Source organism: Archocentrus centrarchus, chromosome 4, assembly GCF_007364275.1.
Source record: "Archocentrus centrarchus isolate MPI-CPG fArcCen1 chromosome 4, fArcCen1, whole genome shotgun sequence".
In the NCBI taxonomy this organism is placed as follows: domain Eukaryota; kingdom Metazoa; phylum Chordata; class Actinopteri; order Cichliformes; family Cichlidae; genus Archocentrus; species Archocentrus centrarchus.
The window spans coordinates 22,339,683-22,357,816 of NC_044349.1; the positions used below are offsets into that span (position 1 = coordinate 22,339,683).

The following is an 18,134-nucleotide window of genomic DNA, read 5'->3' on the forward strand; positions in this document are numbered from 1 at the left end:
GGCCCCAGGTGTTTCTGAAAGAAATCTGAGTGCACTGCATTAGTGTGAATGCAAATCTTTGTGGGGCTTGCAGCCCAATTTAAATCAATTATAGCAGTGAAGCAGTAAATGTGAAAAAGGGATTCAATTTCACTAGCCACTAAATGCATGCCATTATTCTTTTCAGGAAAAGGAAAAAAGTTATCCAGAGTTAAAAACAAAGTCTCATTGTAACATGGTTCACATTGTCTGAGAAGCCGTCATTACCATGTGGGTCTTGTGCTAAAGATCTTATCTCAATGGAATTAGATGCATATATTAAGTTAACAGAAATATGCTGTCACCACAAAATCATTCTATTAAATGACCTACAATCTTTTCCTCCACATGCAAAAGCAAAGGAAAAAAAATATATTTTGGTTATCACTGTTTCCTGGAGATTTCCAAGCTCTCAATGTTTCTTCCCTTGCCCTTTCTTTTCTACCTTTGAATTTTTATATCCTCTCATATCCTTCACTGTAGCTGTAATGTTTCTTCTCTACCCCTCCCCTCAGTCACACCTTCCCCTTTTTTTCATCTGCACAGCCCCTTCAATCCAACACCTCTTCTAACCCCCTAGTGAGTACCATATTGAGGATACATCTAATTTTTGTTTCCATCCTGGCCAGGGTGAAAGCCAGAAGTCTTAGACAGAGACTAAGCAGTAGATGGAAAAATCAGAGATGAACAGACATGTAAACTGTCAAAATGAGCAAGAGGACGACACATGGAGAGCACAGAGGAGAGAAAAACTGAAATGGAAAATCTGGATCTCTCACTGAGATGAAATCAGACTGACAGGCTGACAATCAGACAGGTATATAGTGACTGTGTATTTTTTCATGCAAAAAGAAACAGTTGCATAAGAGCCAAAGATTGAATTGAATAATAAAAAAATGAGGGCGTTCTGTATTTTTCCCCATTGAATTAATAAGACTGCCTCATTATAAAGGGCTAAATATAGATGTGACATCTTCTCTGAACTCCAAGTTTCACTCAGATGTTGGCTTCGATGTGCTATAATTTATGAAATTTGATATATAAACAACCAGTGTTTTTCTAGAGGTTTCACACATACACACAAATGTTATATATCAAAACCTTGAGTTTAATCTTAGTGTGATCATGAGAATCTGCCTTGAAATAAGGAGCTAAGTCGCCAGAGCTTCATCTGCCTTGCACTGACTGCCCTCATTTGGTGGTTGGTGTGTATTGCATGTGTTGTTTCAGAAGTAACAACACGGGCATGTCCCATTTTAATCCACAGTTAACTTACTTATTGTGAAATCGTCAGAAAGAACAGGACAATGCAAATAAAATTAAAAACAAAAAACAACCAACACACACACAAAACTGCGCATAGAGGCGATAATCCGAAGTAGTCTAATAAAACACATAATAGTCTTTATGTGGCACCTGCAATATTTCCCCCTCACCTTTTCTTTATTGCATAAAGGTGTTTGTTTCCGGGGTCCGGTCCTCCAGTGTTGCCATCGGTAAGATTCCCTTTTAGCGATTGGCTGAAATTTCTAAAGTAGGAACTTTCCCAGCACCACTGGTGTTGAGGTAAGGAGACTCCAGGAGAGGGAAGCAGCGGCAAAATGACATTGTACACGACGTAATACTTATATAATGTCGCCATCACCCCCATAAAACATCTCTGCTTCTCGCTGCTTCTCCCCGAGTCTTAACGCCGCAACTTTTAATAAACTGTGGGCCTGCCTTTTGCTGGCTGTACTGCACGCGACAGACGAAACAAGCCATCCATCATCGCCAATCAAACGCTGATCCGGCGTTTCCTGCATTGCTGATTGGTTAATTTACGATTAGGGCGGGTGCATTTTTTCAGTCCGCTAGGCAGCAGTGACTTCAGTGTTTTGCCGCGAGGAGCTTTTAGGATAGATGAAACCCCCACCTGGAGCAGGGCCGTCATCTACAGGTAGGCTGCGCGTTTCTCCAGCTGGGTAGTAGACCTGTGTAATTGTGTGTTTACATAAACTGCCTTTATATTCATGCTAGCCTGGTAGCCTTATGTGCTCCCTAAATTTTAGTACACCTACATTACCCTGTGGTTGGTATCAGTGTGTTTGAGCTGAGTAATAGGTAAATGAATCAAACCCTCTTTAAGACACACTGAGAATTTCTCAAGCATTATAACTTTGGTTCTTGTTTATTGTTACCTTGCAGTGTTTTGACAGAGGCTGTCCAACCATTATGAAAAGCCTGAAAGCAAAATTTAAAAAGACCGAGGTAAGAGCCGTCTGTTGTGGGACATGTTGAGCTTCACAGGTGGGTATGTTTTAAAGGAGCACACCTGTCTGATATGCCTTCAAGTTATTTGGTTTTTAAATTAATGTTGAGGTGTTGAACTGCACTCTGTTATGTAGTCATTTATAGAGTCCCAGGTTGCTTTCTGTGTGTATGTGTGTGTGTAATTGGGGGGCAGTGGGATTTGGTGTCACTGAGCAGCAGCAGGAAAGCAGGACTGTCTCCAGACTGCTGCTGTAGCCAGAGATCTCAGGTAGCCCTCAATTATTCACATATACCTGCACACACAAATAGTTCCTACTTTCCTGCTGTCATCCTTTTTCTGCTGTGAAAGGATTTTAAAATGTTAACTTTCTTCTTACAAGAAGAACCAACTATGGCAGTCATGTACATGGTACAGGCTGGTGTATTCATAATAGGCACTTGTATAAACTGACAGGCTTTCTTGAAGGTTGCTGGTTTATCTAACAAACTGCTTTTGTGGGCATTGGGATCCTGGTGATGCTTTTAGAACCATTATAGGCTGTTTCTGTGTACTGTATCACCCCAAATCTAATGGCAACAAAAGTCATCTCTTTAGATGAGTCTGTGTGTAGTTTTACTTAACAATCTAAGATAGGTGAACTAGCTAGTTCAGACTTGATACTGTTATTCTTGTTCATGCCTGATTGTGTGTCTCACTTTTCTCCCCTGTTACCCATAATTGACCATCCAACTCTGCAGAGGAGAGTGCAGCTTATCCAGCTTTCTTTTTCTGTTTTTGCTGAGTCCTCACAACACAGGCCCTGCTCTGTAGCTGCAGAGGCACAGATCTGTGACGCTGACGCCAAGGGGTACTGTAGTGGACCTGGCAAAAAAGAAAACCTACTGAAGAAAAGAAATGAGGTGGCTGTAGAGAGGAAGACACAAGAGAAATTATTAGGTTAGAGAAAAGAGGGCAGTGAGGAAAAGAGGCAGAGTATGTGTGTGTGTGCGCAGTGGATAGACTGGCTATGCCTCTGCTAGCAGCTGGAACAGGACGAAAGGACGCTGTTTTGAATGTGGAGAGGGAGTGCTGCACGGGGGGGACAGAAAATAGCTGTGTTACTGTACGTGCGTCACAGTTTGTGTGACGGCCTTTCAGTTTCACTGGAGGTATGATTTGAAGGGAGCATAAATTCTCTGGTATGTAGATGTTTGCTTTGATTTTGCTCTGACCTCTAAAGGGTAGCTTACAGAAACTCAGAAGTAGTTAATTTCTTTAATTATTTGGAGTGTGTTTGTATTGTTATGTAGCCAGGTGGGAGCGTGTATAGTCAAATAGGACATAGATGAAGGTGGTGGCTTCGTACACTTGCTGTATTTAGTTGTGTGACACCCTGCTAGCATTATGGATCCTCAGCAGCCTGTTTATAGCTTGATGAAGAGGTTCTGCACATGTTTCAGCCTGCTGCCACTTCCAGTAGGTATCAAATAGAAATATAAGTGATTAGCTTTTTCCCTATAGTTTATAGTATTTCTGTATTTATTTATATAAACTATAAAATTATTGTGCCCTGTTCTCTTTTGCATCAGGCAAAAGAGATGTGTTTTTTTTTTTGTTTTTTTTTTACATAGATATCATTACTAGTTGTTGCACATTCTAATTGCTTCATATTTCTCAGTCATCTGTTGTTTTGTATGGCAAGAGAAGTAGTGCGCTATCAGTTTTCATGGTGACCTGTTCTCTGTTTTGGCCCCCTCAGAGTCAGGACTGGAGTAAGAGTGATGAAAGGCTTTTGCAAGCTGTGGAACAGAATGAACCCGATAAAGTCTCTGCCCTCATTGTCAAAAAAGGTCTCTGTCCTACCAAGCTGGATGCTGAGGGCAAGTCAGCGTAAGTTGAGTGCCTAATTATTACCTTACACCACTGGCTGCAAATCTGTTACTACAAGTAACTGTTTAATTCACAAAGTTATTTAATGTCTGCTATTGGTGATTCTGGTTTTGTAAAACACAATTCCTTACAATTTCCCAAACAAATGTACTGTAAAAAAATGTAATGTGTTTTCAAATGTACTATATATAGTTGTTGTCAGAAGTTTACATATAGTTATTATGGGCATGGATGTCATGGTCATCTTGGGCTTTTAATGATTTCTTTTAACTCATCTTTTTCCAGGGTGGAAAGATTGTACAGCATATATCTTTAATGACTTTTAAAAAGCAAGAATTGGATGCATAAGTTTGAAAGTATTTGAGATTTTTTTCTAATCCACACAGGGTCAAAAGTATACATACAGGTCCAGATATATACATACACTCACTTAAATCTTTTGATAAGTGGTGCTGAAGGTTCTTCAGTGTCTTATAAGTTGAAGGCCAAGGCCTATTAATGTCTTGTTAGTGATCATGATTGACTACAACTGGTAGTTTCTATTTGCCAGCATAAAAAAGGATTTGTTTGATACCACTCACTGGATTGACCAATACTCAGAAAATTGGTAAGTCAAAGGCACTCAAGAGTTCCTTGAACTTTTCGCTCAAGGAGAATTGTAGGCTAGGTGAGGATGTTCAGTAACCATCAAGGCTCAAACCGGTTATGAACTGAAAACTGCTGGAAAACCAATGTCACTGTCCACTGTCCATTGTTTTACATCACCATGGACTGAAAAGGTCTCGACCAAGAAAGAAACCCCTACTCCAAAATCGACACCCTCAAGCTCAACTCAAATTTGCAGCAGTCAACATGGAAAGGCCAAATGCCTTCTAGAAAACAACCTCATCGTCAAATTTGCTGACGACACCACAGTGGTCGGACTCATCTCGAAGGGAGATGAGGCAGCTTACAGAGAGGAGGTCTTGAAGTTGACAGCCTGGTGTTCAGAGAACAACCTGGTACTGAACACCATGAAAACCAAAGAGATCATCATCGACTTCAGGAAGCACAGGACCGACTCAGCTCCCCTCTACATCAACGGCGAGCGTGTGGAGAGGGTCCACACCTTCAGGTTTCTTGGTGTCCTCATCTCTGCTGATCTCTCTTGGTCAGATAACATCACAGCTGTTATCAAGAAGGCTCAGCAGCGACTTCACTTCCTGAGGGTCCTCAGGAAGAACAACTTGGACTCAAACCTGCTGCTGACCTTCTACCGCTCATCCATTGAGAGCCTGCTGACGTACTGTATCACAGTATGGTACGGCAGCTGCACTGAGGCAGACAGGGTCAGGCTTCAGAGGGTAGTCAAGACAGCACAAAGAATCGTTTTTTTTAATGTTACGTCGATGATGGAGATCTACACCTCCCGCTGCATCAGCAGAGCCAGGAACATCATCAAGGACAGCTCACACCCTGGCTTTGACCTGTTTGACCTGCTGCCCTCTGGCAGGCGCTACAGGTGCATCAAAGCCAGAACAAACAGACCCAAGAACAGTTTCTTCGCCAGAGCAATCACCACCCTGAACTCACACACTCACCCACTGTAACTGTGCAATATTATATTATTCATACTGAACAATATCTGACATTCCTATATTGTGTAATATCCAGTATTCATTCACTAGTGCAATATTCATTCACCAAGTGCAATATTCATCATCTTCATTATTATATGTATACACATATTTACTTTTCTTACAATGTACAGATGCACCAATGTATGTATATATTTTTATACATGCTATTTTTTGTATATTTTACACATTGTTTATTTCTGTATATCTCTTGATTATATTGATCATACTAGATTATAATATTTTCATAATATTTTTATTTTAGAGAGTTTGATTTTCTGTTACATGGCACTGAACAGGAGTGGCCCTCCAATCTCATTGTACATCCTGTATAATGACAATAAAGGCATTCTATTCTATTCTATTCTATTCTAAAAAGGTTTTATGGTCAGACAAGACAAAGATCGAGCTATTTGGTCACAATGACAAGAGGTATGCTTGGAGAAATAAAGGTAAGGCTTTCAAACCTAAGAACATTGTACCAACTGTTGGTGGTAGAGTCATGCTCCCAGTGCCAGTGGTGTTTTGTGCATTGCACAAAGTGGATGGAATAATGAAGAAAGAGGACTACCGCCAAATTCTTCAACTTCAACTCAAATCAGCAGCTAGATGGTTGAAACTTGGATACAGTTGGGTGTTCCAATAGGACAATGATCCCAAACACACATCAAAACTGGTTTTGGAATGGATAAGGTAGGCTAACATGACGCTCCTGGAATGGCATTCCCAACGCCCCAACCTCAACCCTATTGAAAATTTGTGGACTTTTCTTAAAAACCAGGTTTGTGGCAGTTTTCCAACCAATTTAAATGAACTCTACCAATTCTACCAAGAAGAGTGTTCAAATATCCAGCCAGAATTATGCCAGAAGCTTCTTGATGGCTACCAAAAGTACCTGGTGGACGTGTAAATCACTAAGGGACATGGTGTGGTGGCTAGCACTGGAATGACATCTAGAAGGTCTGGGTTCAAATCCACCTTGGCCCAGGCCCCTCTGTGTGGAGTTTGCATGTTCTCCTCGTGTCTGCGTGGGTTTCCTCTCATAGTCCAAAGACATGCAGTTACTGGGGTTAGGCTGATTGGTCACTCTAAATTGCCTGTAGGTGTGAATGCGAGTGTGAATGGTTGTCTGTCTCTCTGTGTTGGCCCTGAGATAGGCTGGCGATGTGTACAGGGTGTCAGCTGGAATAGGCTCCAGCGCCCCCTCGACCCTGAACAGGATAAGCAGAACAAAATGGATGGATGAAAATAAATTCAAACTTGTGCCCCCAATTCTTGTTTTTTCATTAAATGTGTATACTGTACACTCATTCCACCCTGGAAAAAGAACCGTTTAAAGAAATCGTTAAAGCCCAAAATGACCATGACATTCATGCTCATGATGAGTTTATGTAAACTTTTGACCACTACTGTAAGTAAAAGTAACCTGACTCTTGAGCTAAAAGTTAACCAATGAGAAGATTCACTGATTGTGAAGTTTTTGAGTAGAACTGTAGATATAAAAAATATAAGCCATTTTTATTTTCCTCCCCTCATCTATAAGACCTAGTGGCATGTCTTGTCCTGTTTCCTCCTGGCAGGTTTCACCTCTGTGTATCCCGAGGCCGACTAGATTGTCTGGAGGTTATCATCTCTCACGGAGCAGACATCAGTGTCACCGATGGGGCTGGTAAGGTATTTTATTAGGTAAAAACATAGTTTTATCCTGCAAGCCATTGGACTATTTATAAATGTTTGTAACCGTTTGACTCCAGGCTTCAGTGCCCTTCACCTTGCAGCCAAAAATGGCCAGTCTGAGTGCTTAAAGAGACTATTACAGGTAAAAAAAAAAAAAGGTGACACCATACTTAATTAATTAATAATTTAAATCATGAATAAAATAAGGGCTTGGCAAACATTATTTTTTAAGATTTATCTAATTACCAGTGGGATCCTCTCTTGCTGTTTCCTCCAACAGGAAAGAATGGCAGTAGATTGCACAGATAGCATTGGTAGGACACCACTTCATCATGCAGGTAGCAGTTCCAGCATAACAGTATTACACCAGTTTATTTGATTCCATAACACTCATTAATAAAGTCCATAACAATAATGAAAACATTAAGCAGGTGCAGAAGAATCTTAAATCTGAGTTTTCCAAAAATTCTTTATCTAACTTGAATGGGTACTGTTTAGAAATTCAATTGAACTTAGTCATGTAATTACAACACATACTATATGCAAACTTTTAATTATTTGAATTCTGGTCATATCCACAGCGGTCAGTGGCTGCATGTCCTGCACTGAGACCCTGTGGGACTTTAAAGCCAATCTGGATGTGCAGGACAGTGTAAGTTTGACCATTTCAACTGTATTTGGTTTGCTGTTTTTGCTGATCTATAATTCAATTTTGTTTTAATTTTTTGTCAGGACGGGGCCACCCCTCTTATATTAGCAGCCCAGATGAGTAGAGTGGAGCTGTGTGTCTTTCTGTTGGGTCGAGGTGCAAAAGCAAATATACAAGACAATCAGGGAAGGTACTGAACTATTACTGATAATTTCCCAATGATTCTCTCATCTTACAGAGCCTTTTATTACTACATTGTCCATCGACCATTTGTTGTAGCTGCTGCTGAAACTTGTACAGATGAAATGACTGAAAGTGTCAAACAGGTTAGAATCTTGTAGTGATGGGCAGGGGCATGAAACCACTAGGACTTTCTAGCTAAGCTAGAATAATAAAAAAAAAATCTCTTCAGGATTACCCTCACACCCTCACTGGGTCTACAGAAGGGATTCCCACAGAATTACTCTAGTAGTTGAGAGATTTGGAAGGATGCAGGTCAGGCTCTCCAGCTGGGGGCAACAGCTTTCAGTTTGACTTTAGATAGCCCCTTGTAGAGGATTAATAGAGAACAATCCTCTGTTTAAAATTAAAAAGGGGAAAGCCAACTACTTCTTCCTGCATCTTTGCATAAAATGGAAAATTGCAGTACTTTCTGCTTCATATTGAGTACAGTGTCCTGCTGTTTTTTTCTGAAACGGATCCTGATTTTTATGGTTGGAATCTTTGACCAAAATGAAAAATGATGTCCTTTTTAGTGTAGTTTTTATATGCAGTGATTAACCAAAGAAAATATCTCTGCACAATATGTAAATGCAGCCTTCAAAGAATACACTGTTATTCTGTAATACTTCTGTAGTTAGTAGTAGTTTCTTTCTGTATTGCATTCCACATTTTAAATAATTTGTTGTTACCTTGTACTTTTATATTGTATGGAGTCACAGGTCTGCATTGATGCTGGCCTGTGAGAGTGATAGTGTTGAGACTGTAGAAGCTCTGCTGAGAGGCGGGGCCAACACACAGCTGGTTGACAGCCTTGGACACAAAGCTACCGACTACAGCATAACCACAGGCAACCAACGCATCATTCAGATGTTGCAGGATGGAGTACCCCCAGGTAGAGTATGAGGCCCAAGTCTTTTTTCATTAGGGTTTCCATTTGCTTTGGTTCTGAGATCTCAAAAGGCGTGTCTCACTACTGCAGCTCCTTGGAATGAATGACTCAAAAAAATTGATTGTTTGGGAATGGTGAAAACACAGTCAATCAAAATTTTAAATTAAACCTACTTTAACACATGGCAGCAACCTCCCAGAGATAATCAGACCCAGAGTATGGCTCGAGTTGCTGTGATGCTCCAGATCTAGACACTCTCACTGCCCTCCAATGGGAAACAACTGTAATAGGAGGAAGTGGATCAGAAGGACAGCTGTGCATGATTGTGAAGTGGGGCATAACATTTTTTTAAAAAGGCTGGTTCCACTTTATCTCCCAACAAAGACTTTGCAGATAGGCTACATGGAAACCAGATGTTTGGCCTTTCTGAAAAGATGAAGGATGTAATTTGGTTGTCACATGATGCCTGACCACATTAGTTAATATTTTATAATTTGAGAGATTTTCATAGATTTACTGCATGATACATGAATGGCATGTATATAAGATGCATATTAGAACGTGAGTTCAAGGCATTGTCTGCATGTGTTTCTAGCTGCTTTCTCAACCTCTGTGTTGAAGAAGTTTAAGTGTTTTAATGTGTTTCTTTCCCTTTGCGTACATAGTCTCTGAGGGCTCGGGCGAGGAGGTAATGTTGCATAGCCTTGTGTTGCATCACTCCTTCCATAAATGAGATCATGGCTCACTTTGGCAATCATATTGTGCATGTTTTCCAATATGAGGTCATTTTTTCTTTTTGTTGGCTTTTTTCCTTTTAGTTGCTGACCTTTAGTCTTATCTTGGTTTCCTCCATTTTCCTTTTGCTTTTTTTTTTTTAAGTTGAGCTTGGTCTCTGCTTGTTTATCACCCTCTCACCCCCATGCAGCCTCCCCAAACCCCCTCAGGTGCTTCATCAATGCAAGGGGGGACTACCCCCCGCAAACGGAAAGCTCCTCCACCACCCCGCTCTCCTCTTCAGGTATTGTAAGAACCATTTTAGTGGACATGAAACATTTCTGTATTCAGTATTGTCAGCATTTACAGTATCACCTGTACCTTAAACATTAAGTGATATCTGTTTAATAGCCAAGAAATTTTACACCTAAGATTTTCTTTTCCTTGATTATGTCATTTTTGATCCGATAAAACCAGGGGAATAAAAAGATGTATCTGAAATTCTAGTCCACAGTTTCATATAAAAATCTAAAAAAAATAAGCAGGTTTCCATTTTTATGCTAATTGTACCATCTCATTAATGTCATTTTGTATTATTTTGCTGATCTCAAAGATGAAAGGTGCACCACCTTCCCCACAGTCCCAGAGTTCAGCTCCCCCTGCCCACTCTCCTGAGCCCCATCAGTCTCAGTCCCCATCTCCCTCTCCCCAGCCTCAAGAAACCCAGCAATCACCCCAGGTTAGCTCTGTAATCTTGGTTTTTATTTGGCTTTTATGGATGTTTTCCTTTCATCTTAACATAAAAGACAGACTATGATTGTTTTTTATTATTTTGTGTTTCCTTTAGGCAGAAGACGAGGAGGTGTTTGAGGAGATTCGCCGGCTACGTCTGGAGAGAGGCCGTCTGCTCCAGAAAATCAAAGCCTTGGAGCAGCAACAACAGAGTGCCATCTCTGCCTTGGAGGAGGTACTAAAATGCAGTCTCCTCACTGCTATGCATGCATTCCCTAATTCTGTTTAAACCTCGAATGATTGAAAGCCCATTGTCTGCATGCAACCGTAATGGAAAAAACCTTGATGATATATTTATAAAGAATAAGGGTCTGCCAATTAGAGTGGCCAGTTTTACATGTGTGTGTGTGTGTGTGCACTAGCTTTCCCAGCTAAAGAAACGTCTAGAGGAGGCAGAGGCAGAGAGGGACAAACTGCTTGAGGAGCTGAAGGGGGGGCATGGTATTGGGGCCAGTGACTCTGAGGATATGGATGAAATGCTGGACTTCCCAGGTATGCGATCCGTGTATTGGTGAGCTTTCTGTCGCTGGCACAAAGCATGCATGCACTTTCATGCCTGTGTCCTTGCACTGATCTATTTTTGTCATCGTTTCTTTTGAATTTTCACTCTAGAAAAGCTGCTCTCCAAGCGCTCCAGAGCCTCCCCTGCTCAGGATGAGGCCTCTTCTCAAAACGACACTGACCTAGTCAGCGCCCCTGCAGACCCAGGAGTTGTTGCTGAGCTGCATAAACAAATAGAGGAACTTACTTCCCAGAATGCCGAACTCGTTCTGAAAGTGCAGGTTAGGTGAAACAGCACAAATGCATAAATGCACAGCTAATGGATGAGTACCTACTCTTACACGTGTACTGAGAACATTCTCATGCACTCAATATGTGCATCATTAACAAGGATAAACTGGTAGTCAAGTTGATTATTAATTGGTTTCCTGGCAGAAAATGAAGAATCTGTTTCAGGATTAGCTGAGTATCCCTCATTCAAGCATTAGTCATGACCACTTAAACTTTGAGACGGTTCACTCTGGTGCACTAATGCACCCAGGCAGTTAGTTCATTTAGATATAAATAGAACAGAACAGCATCAGATAGAGACATGGAGGCATTCTGCAGCCTTTTTACACTGACTGTGTCATGCTGGTTGAAGTAATCAGAGCTTATTAGTGCTGATATTTGTTTGATTCTGTTATAGTGTGATTGTTCATTCACCACTGGAAACGTGAGAACAGGTTTCACGTACGCTGCTGCATGCAGGATCTCTCAAAGAGATGGAGTCTGTTATGACGGACAGAAGTAAACTAGTATTATAACCTTCTGCTCTGATTTATAATTGTGATCTTTAATGTCGGTGGGAAGAATTAAATTAAAAGTTAAGTTTTTTTTAGCCTGTAAAAAGTCTTCTGTGGCTCTGGAGGAAACTCACTGAGTCTAAGAAAATGACCTCTGATGATATCAGCATTGTTGAGAATAAAACTGGGGATATGAGCTTAGAAAGATTTTACCAGGCAGGAAGGGTTTCACAGAAAAAAAAAAATCCCAAAATCTTGGATCTAATGTTTTTGAAGCTTGTCCAAGAAGTGAATAAAAATCAGTATACTCTTTATTGAGTTTGGACTTCTTTTTTTTTTTTTGGTCATTCATGTTATAGAAGTTGAATTCTTACCAGTTGAAAGTAAATCTACTTTTCCAGTAATAAACTAGTATAAAACTGAGTTGAACTGGCAATTCACACCTATGTTCTCACCCTTTTACCAAAACATTTATCTAATGACACTACCTGAATTTTCTGTGGACACTGTTTAGTTTTGTTGTGCTCACATATAAAAGGTCAGTTAGCTTCATAAGCTGCTATAGTTTCACCTCCGTTGTGTACAGATGTTGGAGATGTTTGAGAAGGATGACACAGATATGCAGACCGCCAGTTCGGACTTTGTTCCTCTTGTTCAGTATGAGACCCTGAGAAAAGAGTTTGAAGCCCTTCAGGAGCGTTTCTCTCAGGCCCAGGCTTCAGGAGATACTTCAAGTGTGGCAGAGCAGCAGTAAGATTAATTAATTTTCTTAAATACTATCAAACTAGAGTCTCTAATAGTTTCCATTCATTGGATCTGGCCTTTATTCTAAGGCTTGCTTACAAATTGTGTAGTCATGACATACGGTTTCATGACTGTATGTTTTTTGTTTTGTTTTTTTTTATTCTGTGTATTTTTCTTTGGAGGAAAAAAAAAGTACAAACCCATGTTTGTGTTGCATCTAGGCAACAATACACTTCAATAATACACTGACAAAGAGTTATAAAGTATTATCTAATTCTGAAATTATCTCTCTTGTTACTCCCTTGTTTATTTAACAATGGACTTTCAACAACTTGTTTTCATAAAGGGTGGAGAAGTAATATAATTCATAAGAATTCTGCATTTTTGAGGATATCACCTTGTGCTCTTGTTATTTTGTGTGACTGCTAAACAATCTCAGAATGATGAAATTGTCATTTAATCTTTACAGAGCATAATGAATTGTATTCCTAGTATAATGTTAGCATGTTCACTTTTAATGTTCACAACTTATAATTCCTGTGTTATTTTGCAGTGGTGATGAGAACTCTCAGGAAGGAGGTACAGACTCAGAAAGTACGGAAGCTCTGAAGGAGAAGCTGCACGAGCTGGAGGAGCAGTTGGCCTCTTCCAAATCTGAGTTGGAGGAGCTGAAGGAGCAGATGCGTGTCGGGGTGCTTTCTGTGGAGTGTGGTGAAGGGGATATTGCTGCAGCAGGTGCTGGGGCTCCAGAGGACGGCCTGAGCCAGGAGGCAGAGCAGCTGAGAGCCAGGGTGACAGAATTGGAGGAGGAGCTTGCTAAGAGACAGGGTGAGGCTGGGGGTCAGAGCAGTCCGGACAGTGACACAATCAAACAGCTGACAGAGAAAGTAAAGGAGCTCCAGGCTGCTCTGGCCCAGAAAGAGTCTACAAAAGAGGAAGAAGAGAAAGAAGGCAAAAGAGAAGATACAGAAACAGTTAAGTGCCTATGTGACAAAGTTGCTGAGTTGGAGGCAGCCCTGGCAGAGAGCAGGATATCTGAGAAAGATGGAGGAGGAGCAGGAGATGGAGATCAGGTCCGTCGTCTTCAGGAGCGTTTGCATGAGCTAGAGGGAGAACTGAGGAAATGTGTGCCCCGCTCGGAGCTGGAGGAGGTGCAGGTGACTCTGGGACTCCAGTGTGAGCAGTTGGCAAGGGAGAGGGCGGATGTGGCTAGAAGGCTCAACGATGCCCTCCTGGAGCTGGAGAGACTCAGACCTCCATCACACGGAGATGAAGACGAAGAAGAGGAGGAAGAGCAATCAGAGAGTTCAGAACCCTCAGTCATATCAGGTACGCAGTATAATTTTGTCTGAATAGAAAGCTATTGTCTTTAGTTCATAGTTTGGGTTTTTGTGTGAATATTTGTGCTTCCATCCAATTAGAGCACTCCAGGCGCACCTTGGCAGCAGTGAGAGAAGAACTTGAATTAGCCAGGCAGGAAGCGGCTCAGGCTCTGGATTGTCTGTGCGCTGAGCGGGAGAGCAGGGCACAGGATGCCCTGCAGCTGAAGGACACTGTGCCACTTGCAAAACATAAAGAGGCGCTGTCTGCAGTATCAGAACAGCTAGCTCAGACACTGCAGGAGCTCCAAGAAGAGAAAACGCTTCGGGGGCATGCTGAGGAACAGGCTGCCTCACTGGAGGCTAAACTGCAGGCCATGCAGGATGCCATCCCCAAAGAGGAGCATGAGAAAGTCAAGGTCAGCAGGAATTTACAAATATGATAATAAGAGTTTTCAAAAGAAGCCAATAAGGCAGGAATCTTTTTAAATATAGGGATGTTAAATATAGACTCAGCAGAAAAGGCTGGCTCATAAGTGGAAGGTAAACCATTCCCACTACTTTAAAGGACAGGTTCACATTTTTTTTTTTCAACATCTTAAAAAACATAGCTCACATGTCCAGTGTACAGTAATAGGTTATATTGTTACTACTTTCTTGCCAAAAGGGACTTGTGTAAAAAAACAAATTTAGTGTAAGCAACAGGGGACAAAATCTACACTCTTCATTCAGTGTGAAAGTTAATGCATTTTATCTGAAGCATGAAATGTCAGGCTCTGAATGATCAAAGGCCCGGAATTATGTCTCCCTTGTTATGCAAAATCTTTAATATTACGTACTATGAATTTCACGTTGGACTGCTTGCAGTTTTTCTTAAAATTTTGTATCGCGGCATGGAGAGAAATAAGAACTTTGTGCTTTTGCTTTTGGTTGACTTTTCTCCTCCTTGTAATTGTATTTAGCCACATGGACTTATGAATAAGCAGATCCCAGATCTCTTGCTAAGGGAACGATGTCACCTTCTACAAGAAATGCAAAAGGCACATTATTTAAAAATAACCATCATTGTATTTTCATTTCACTACTAAGTTTTAGAAGTTTGTTTTTAATGTTCAGTTTTTCAGAATGTTTTAACTCTTCAGTTAATCTGGCCTTCTTGTCTTACAGGCAGAGCTCCAGCACGCCCTGCAGGCCAGTGAGAGCAGTGCAGCAGCAGCTCAGGATGCTCTGAGTGAGAAGGAGATGGAATTGAGAGAGCTGAAATCCCAGAAGGCTGCAGAACAGGGTCTGATCTCTAAGGAGGACCACGAGGCCCTGCGGCTCTCTTTGCAGGCTGAGATCAATGCCATCATGGCCCGTTTCAATGATCTCACTCGTAAACACGAGAAGACCTGCACTGAGGTCTGTGTGTCTGTGATATTGTGCTGCCTTCAGTCCTTTCTAAAGCCCAATTATCTCAGTTTGTGGCAAACAAAGTGAGCTGTGTTCCATGAAAGCCTCCTACCTGCCTATACATTATTCATCTCCATTACTTCCCCTCTTTTGTACTTCTTTCTGTTTCAGTGATCCCTCTGTGTTTATACTTAGTGCACATGCAACACTACTTTAATATATGGCTGTCAATCCTAAATTAGTCTTAAACTTGATTCCTTTGTTATAGCCATTAAAATTAAGTTTAAAACAACATATAACAAAAACCAGAATGCAATATGACCATTCTGTTTGTTTAAGCTTTTTTTTTTTTTAAATGTTGTTGTGTTTAATTATAACTGATGTGACATTGGAATTTGGGATAAATAAATGCATCTAATCTCATCTTAATGACACTCCAAACTGAATTTTCCTTCAACCTGTTCAACAATTTGGATAATAAATGTTGGCGGTATTACTAAATGTAGAGAGATTTTTGTTTTTGTAGTAACAGGATTACTCTTGGTATTTCTTGTCTACTCCAGGTATTCCAGGTACAGAGGGAGGCACTCTTTAACAAGAGTGAGCGGCAGGTTGCAGAGTCCCAGCTCGCTACAGTTCAAAAACAACTTGCTGAACTACAGGCCCAATCAACCCATATCCAGGAACTCCACAAGGACATCCAGGAATCCCAGAGCCTGGTGAAGGAGAAGGACCGCAAGGTGAGATATGAATCGTTCATGAAGTTCACAGCTGCTCTTGAAGAACAAGGTTGTGCAAACGTGTGCTTAATATTTGTGCAGATAACAGAGTTGTCAAAGGAGGTGTTCCGGCTAAAAGAGGCCCTGGGTGCTCTCTCACCTCCTCTCGGAATCACCTCTTCATCCTCATCAACCCATCATGTTAACCCTGGACAGCAAATGGCACTGCAGAACAGGATTGCCATACTGACTCAACAGCTCCAGGTGAGCCAAGAATTGAGATTAGGCTGGCGCTGTATGATGTGCGAAATCATTAGCTCCAAAATGAAAATGGCCAAAACAATGTGTACACTTGCTGTTCACATGATAGTAATTTGTTTGGGTTTTTTTTTTTTTTTTCGCAGGATTGGGAGAGAAAGCACAAACAAGTGGTGGCTGTATACCGCTCGCATTTACTGGCAGCTGTACAGGTCAGTTCAGTGAACTCAACATACACAAAAATTAGGACAAATGGCAGTTTGTTGAGGATTTGTATATGTGTGTGTGCACGTGGGTGTGTGAACGTGAGCTCACTGTCTACTTGGAGTCATGCCACAGCAATCTTTGTATAAGTAGAGCACCTGCATACACCATTGTTGACCATGTTGTCCTGGCTTTTTCAGAGTTTCTAGGGCATTGATTTAGCTAAATGATTTTCATTGTTCAGTTTAACTGTCTCAAATGTGATTTGCACTGACTGAACTTGGGTTTGTCCCCATCAGATGCAGACACTAAAGAATAAGAACAATCAGTCTGTCATCTCTGTGGAGCAAAGTGGATGTAATTTCAGATGAGGTTTAGAGAAAAGAAGCTCAAATTGCCATATTTTTTTTAATAGTTTCATCATATTCCTCTACTACAATAAGGTGTAGACATTTGCTATTACCTTTTGCCATACTAGGTGAAATTTATTGTTCTAGGTTGTTGAGCTGGCTGCGTAGTTTACCTTTTAATGCTTTTAGGAGGTAGTGTTTTTGATGCATCTCTTAAAATGGGGCAGTTATTGTAATGACTAGTTAGTGGCTAACATCTCTTTTCTAGTAAATTTTATTATAAAGTAGCAGTAAATGGAAATACAAGTACCTTAGACTGATATTTACAGTATTAATTACCTTTCATTACAATATGGCATCATCGTTTGTCAACAGGGTCATATGGATGAAGAGGTGCAGCGTGTGCTACTCCAGATCCTGAAGATGACGCAGCAGGGAAACTGAACTTTAGAGCATCTGCAAGTTTCTCTCCACCTCCAGTTTTCTCTACAGGCAGCACAGCAGCTCTGTCACAGCAACCTGTGGGACCAGTACCCAGTATAAAGCCAAATACAACTGATCTGCTGTCAGGTATAGCTGCATGCTTGTAATGTAGTAACCCAAACAACAGATAAAAAATATAAAATGGAACATGGAGTGCCTTTATTATATGGTATGTGAGGGGTTTATGAATGCAAATGTGACAGAGTGGATATTTAGATGATACCAGATGCATTGACTTGTTTTTATATAATAGTTTTAATAAAAATAAATAAATAAATTCTCTGCTGTGTGTGTTCTTTTTAACTTTATCCATGAAAGAGTATAGGTTGAGTGAACACACACTGTTTCAAAAGCCACAGCTTGTACAGTGCAATTCATCTATTTTTGGGTGAGTCATAATTTGGTTGTAGCATTTGTATATGGAAAGTTTAACAGCTGGGCTTAACTGTTGACCTGGTACAGTAGCACACAAATACAGGGTACATTTGAGTAACCATACTATGGAGTGTGCCAGAAAAATACATAGCAATATATCAAATGCAGTATTCAAAAACACCAGGATGCCTTGCTGCATCCAGCTTTATTTTGCAGTTTGTAAGCCAACATGCTTTTCTGGCCAGTCTGCAGCAACTACTGTACATTACATGCATTAAGAGAGTATAAGTTCAAGGCACAATGT

General features: G+C 40.8%; 1 protein-coding gene across 1 annotated transcript; it reads left to right on the forward strand.

The window, feature by feature from the left end:
* The first annotated feature begins 1,904 nt into the window (after positions 1–1,904).
* Positions 1,905–17,666, forward strand: ankrd24 (ankyrin repeat domain 24). The gene is made up of 23 exons (XM_030728022.1): positions 1,905–1,957; positions 2,206–2,268; positions 4,011–4,141; positions 7,338–7,426; positions 7,512–7,576; positions 7,715–7,772; positions 8,016–8,086; positions 8,167–8,273; positions 9,025–9,197; positions 9,860–9,882; positions 10,120–10,212; positions 10,522–10,647; positions 10,756–10,875; positions 11,063–11,192; positions 11,313–11,482; positions 12,573–12,736; positions 13,284–14,059; positions 14,152–14,468; positions 15,217–15,450; positions 16,005–16,181; positions 16,263–16,424; positions 16,565–16,630; positions 17,348–17,666. Exons 2-23 carry the CDS (start codon positions 2,233–2,235, stop codon positions 17,414–17,416), a joined length of 3,357 nt encoding a protein of 1,118 aa, XP_030583882.1. The 5' UTR covers positions 1,905–1,957; positions 2,206–2,232; the 3' UTR covers positions 17,417–17,666.
* The last annotated feature ends 468 nt before the right edge of the window (positions 17,667–18,134 follow it).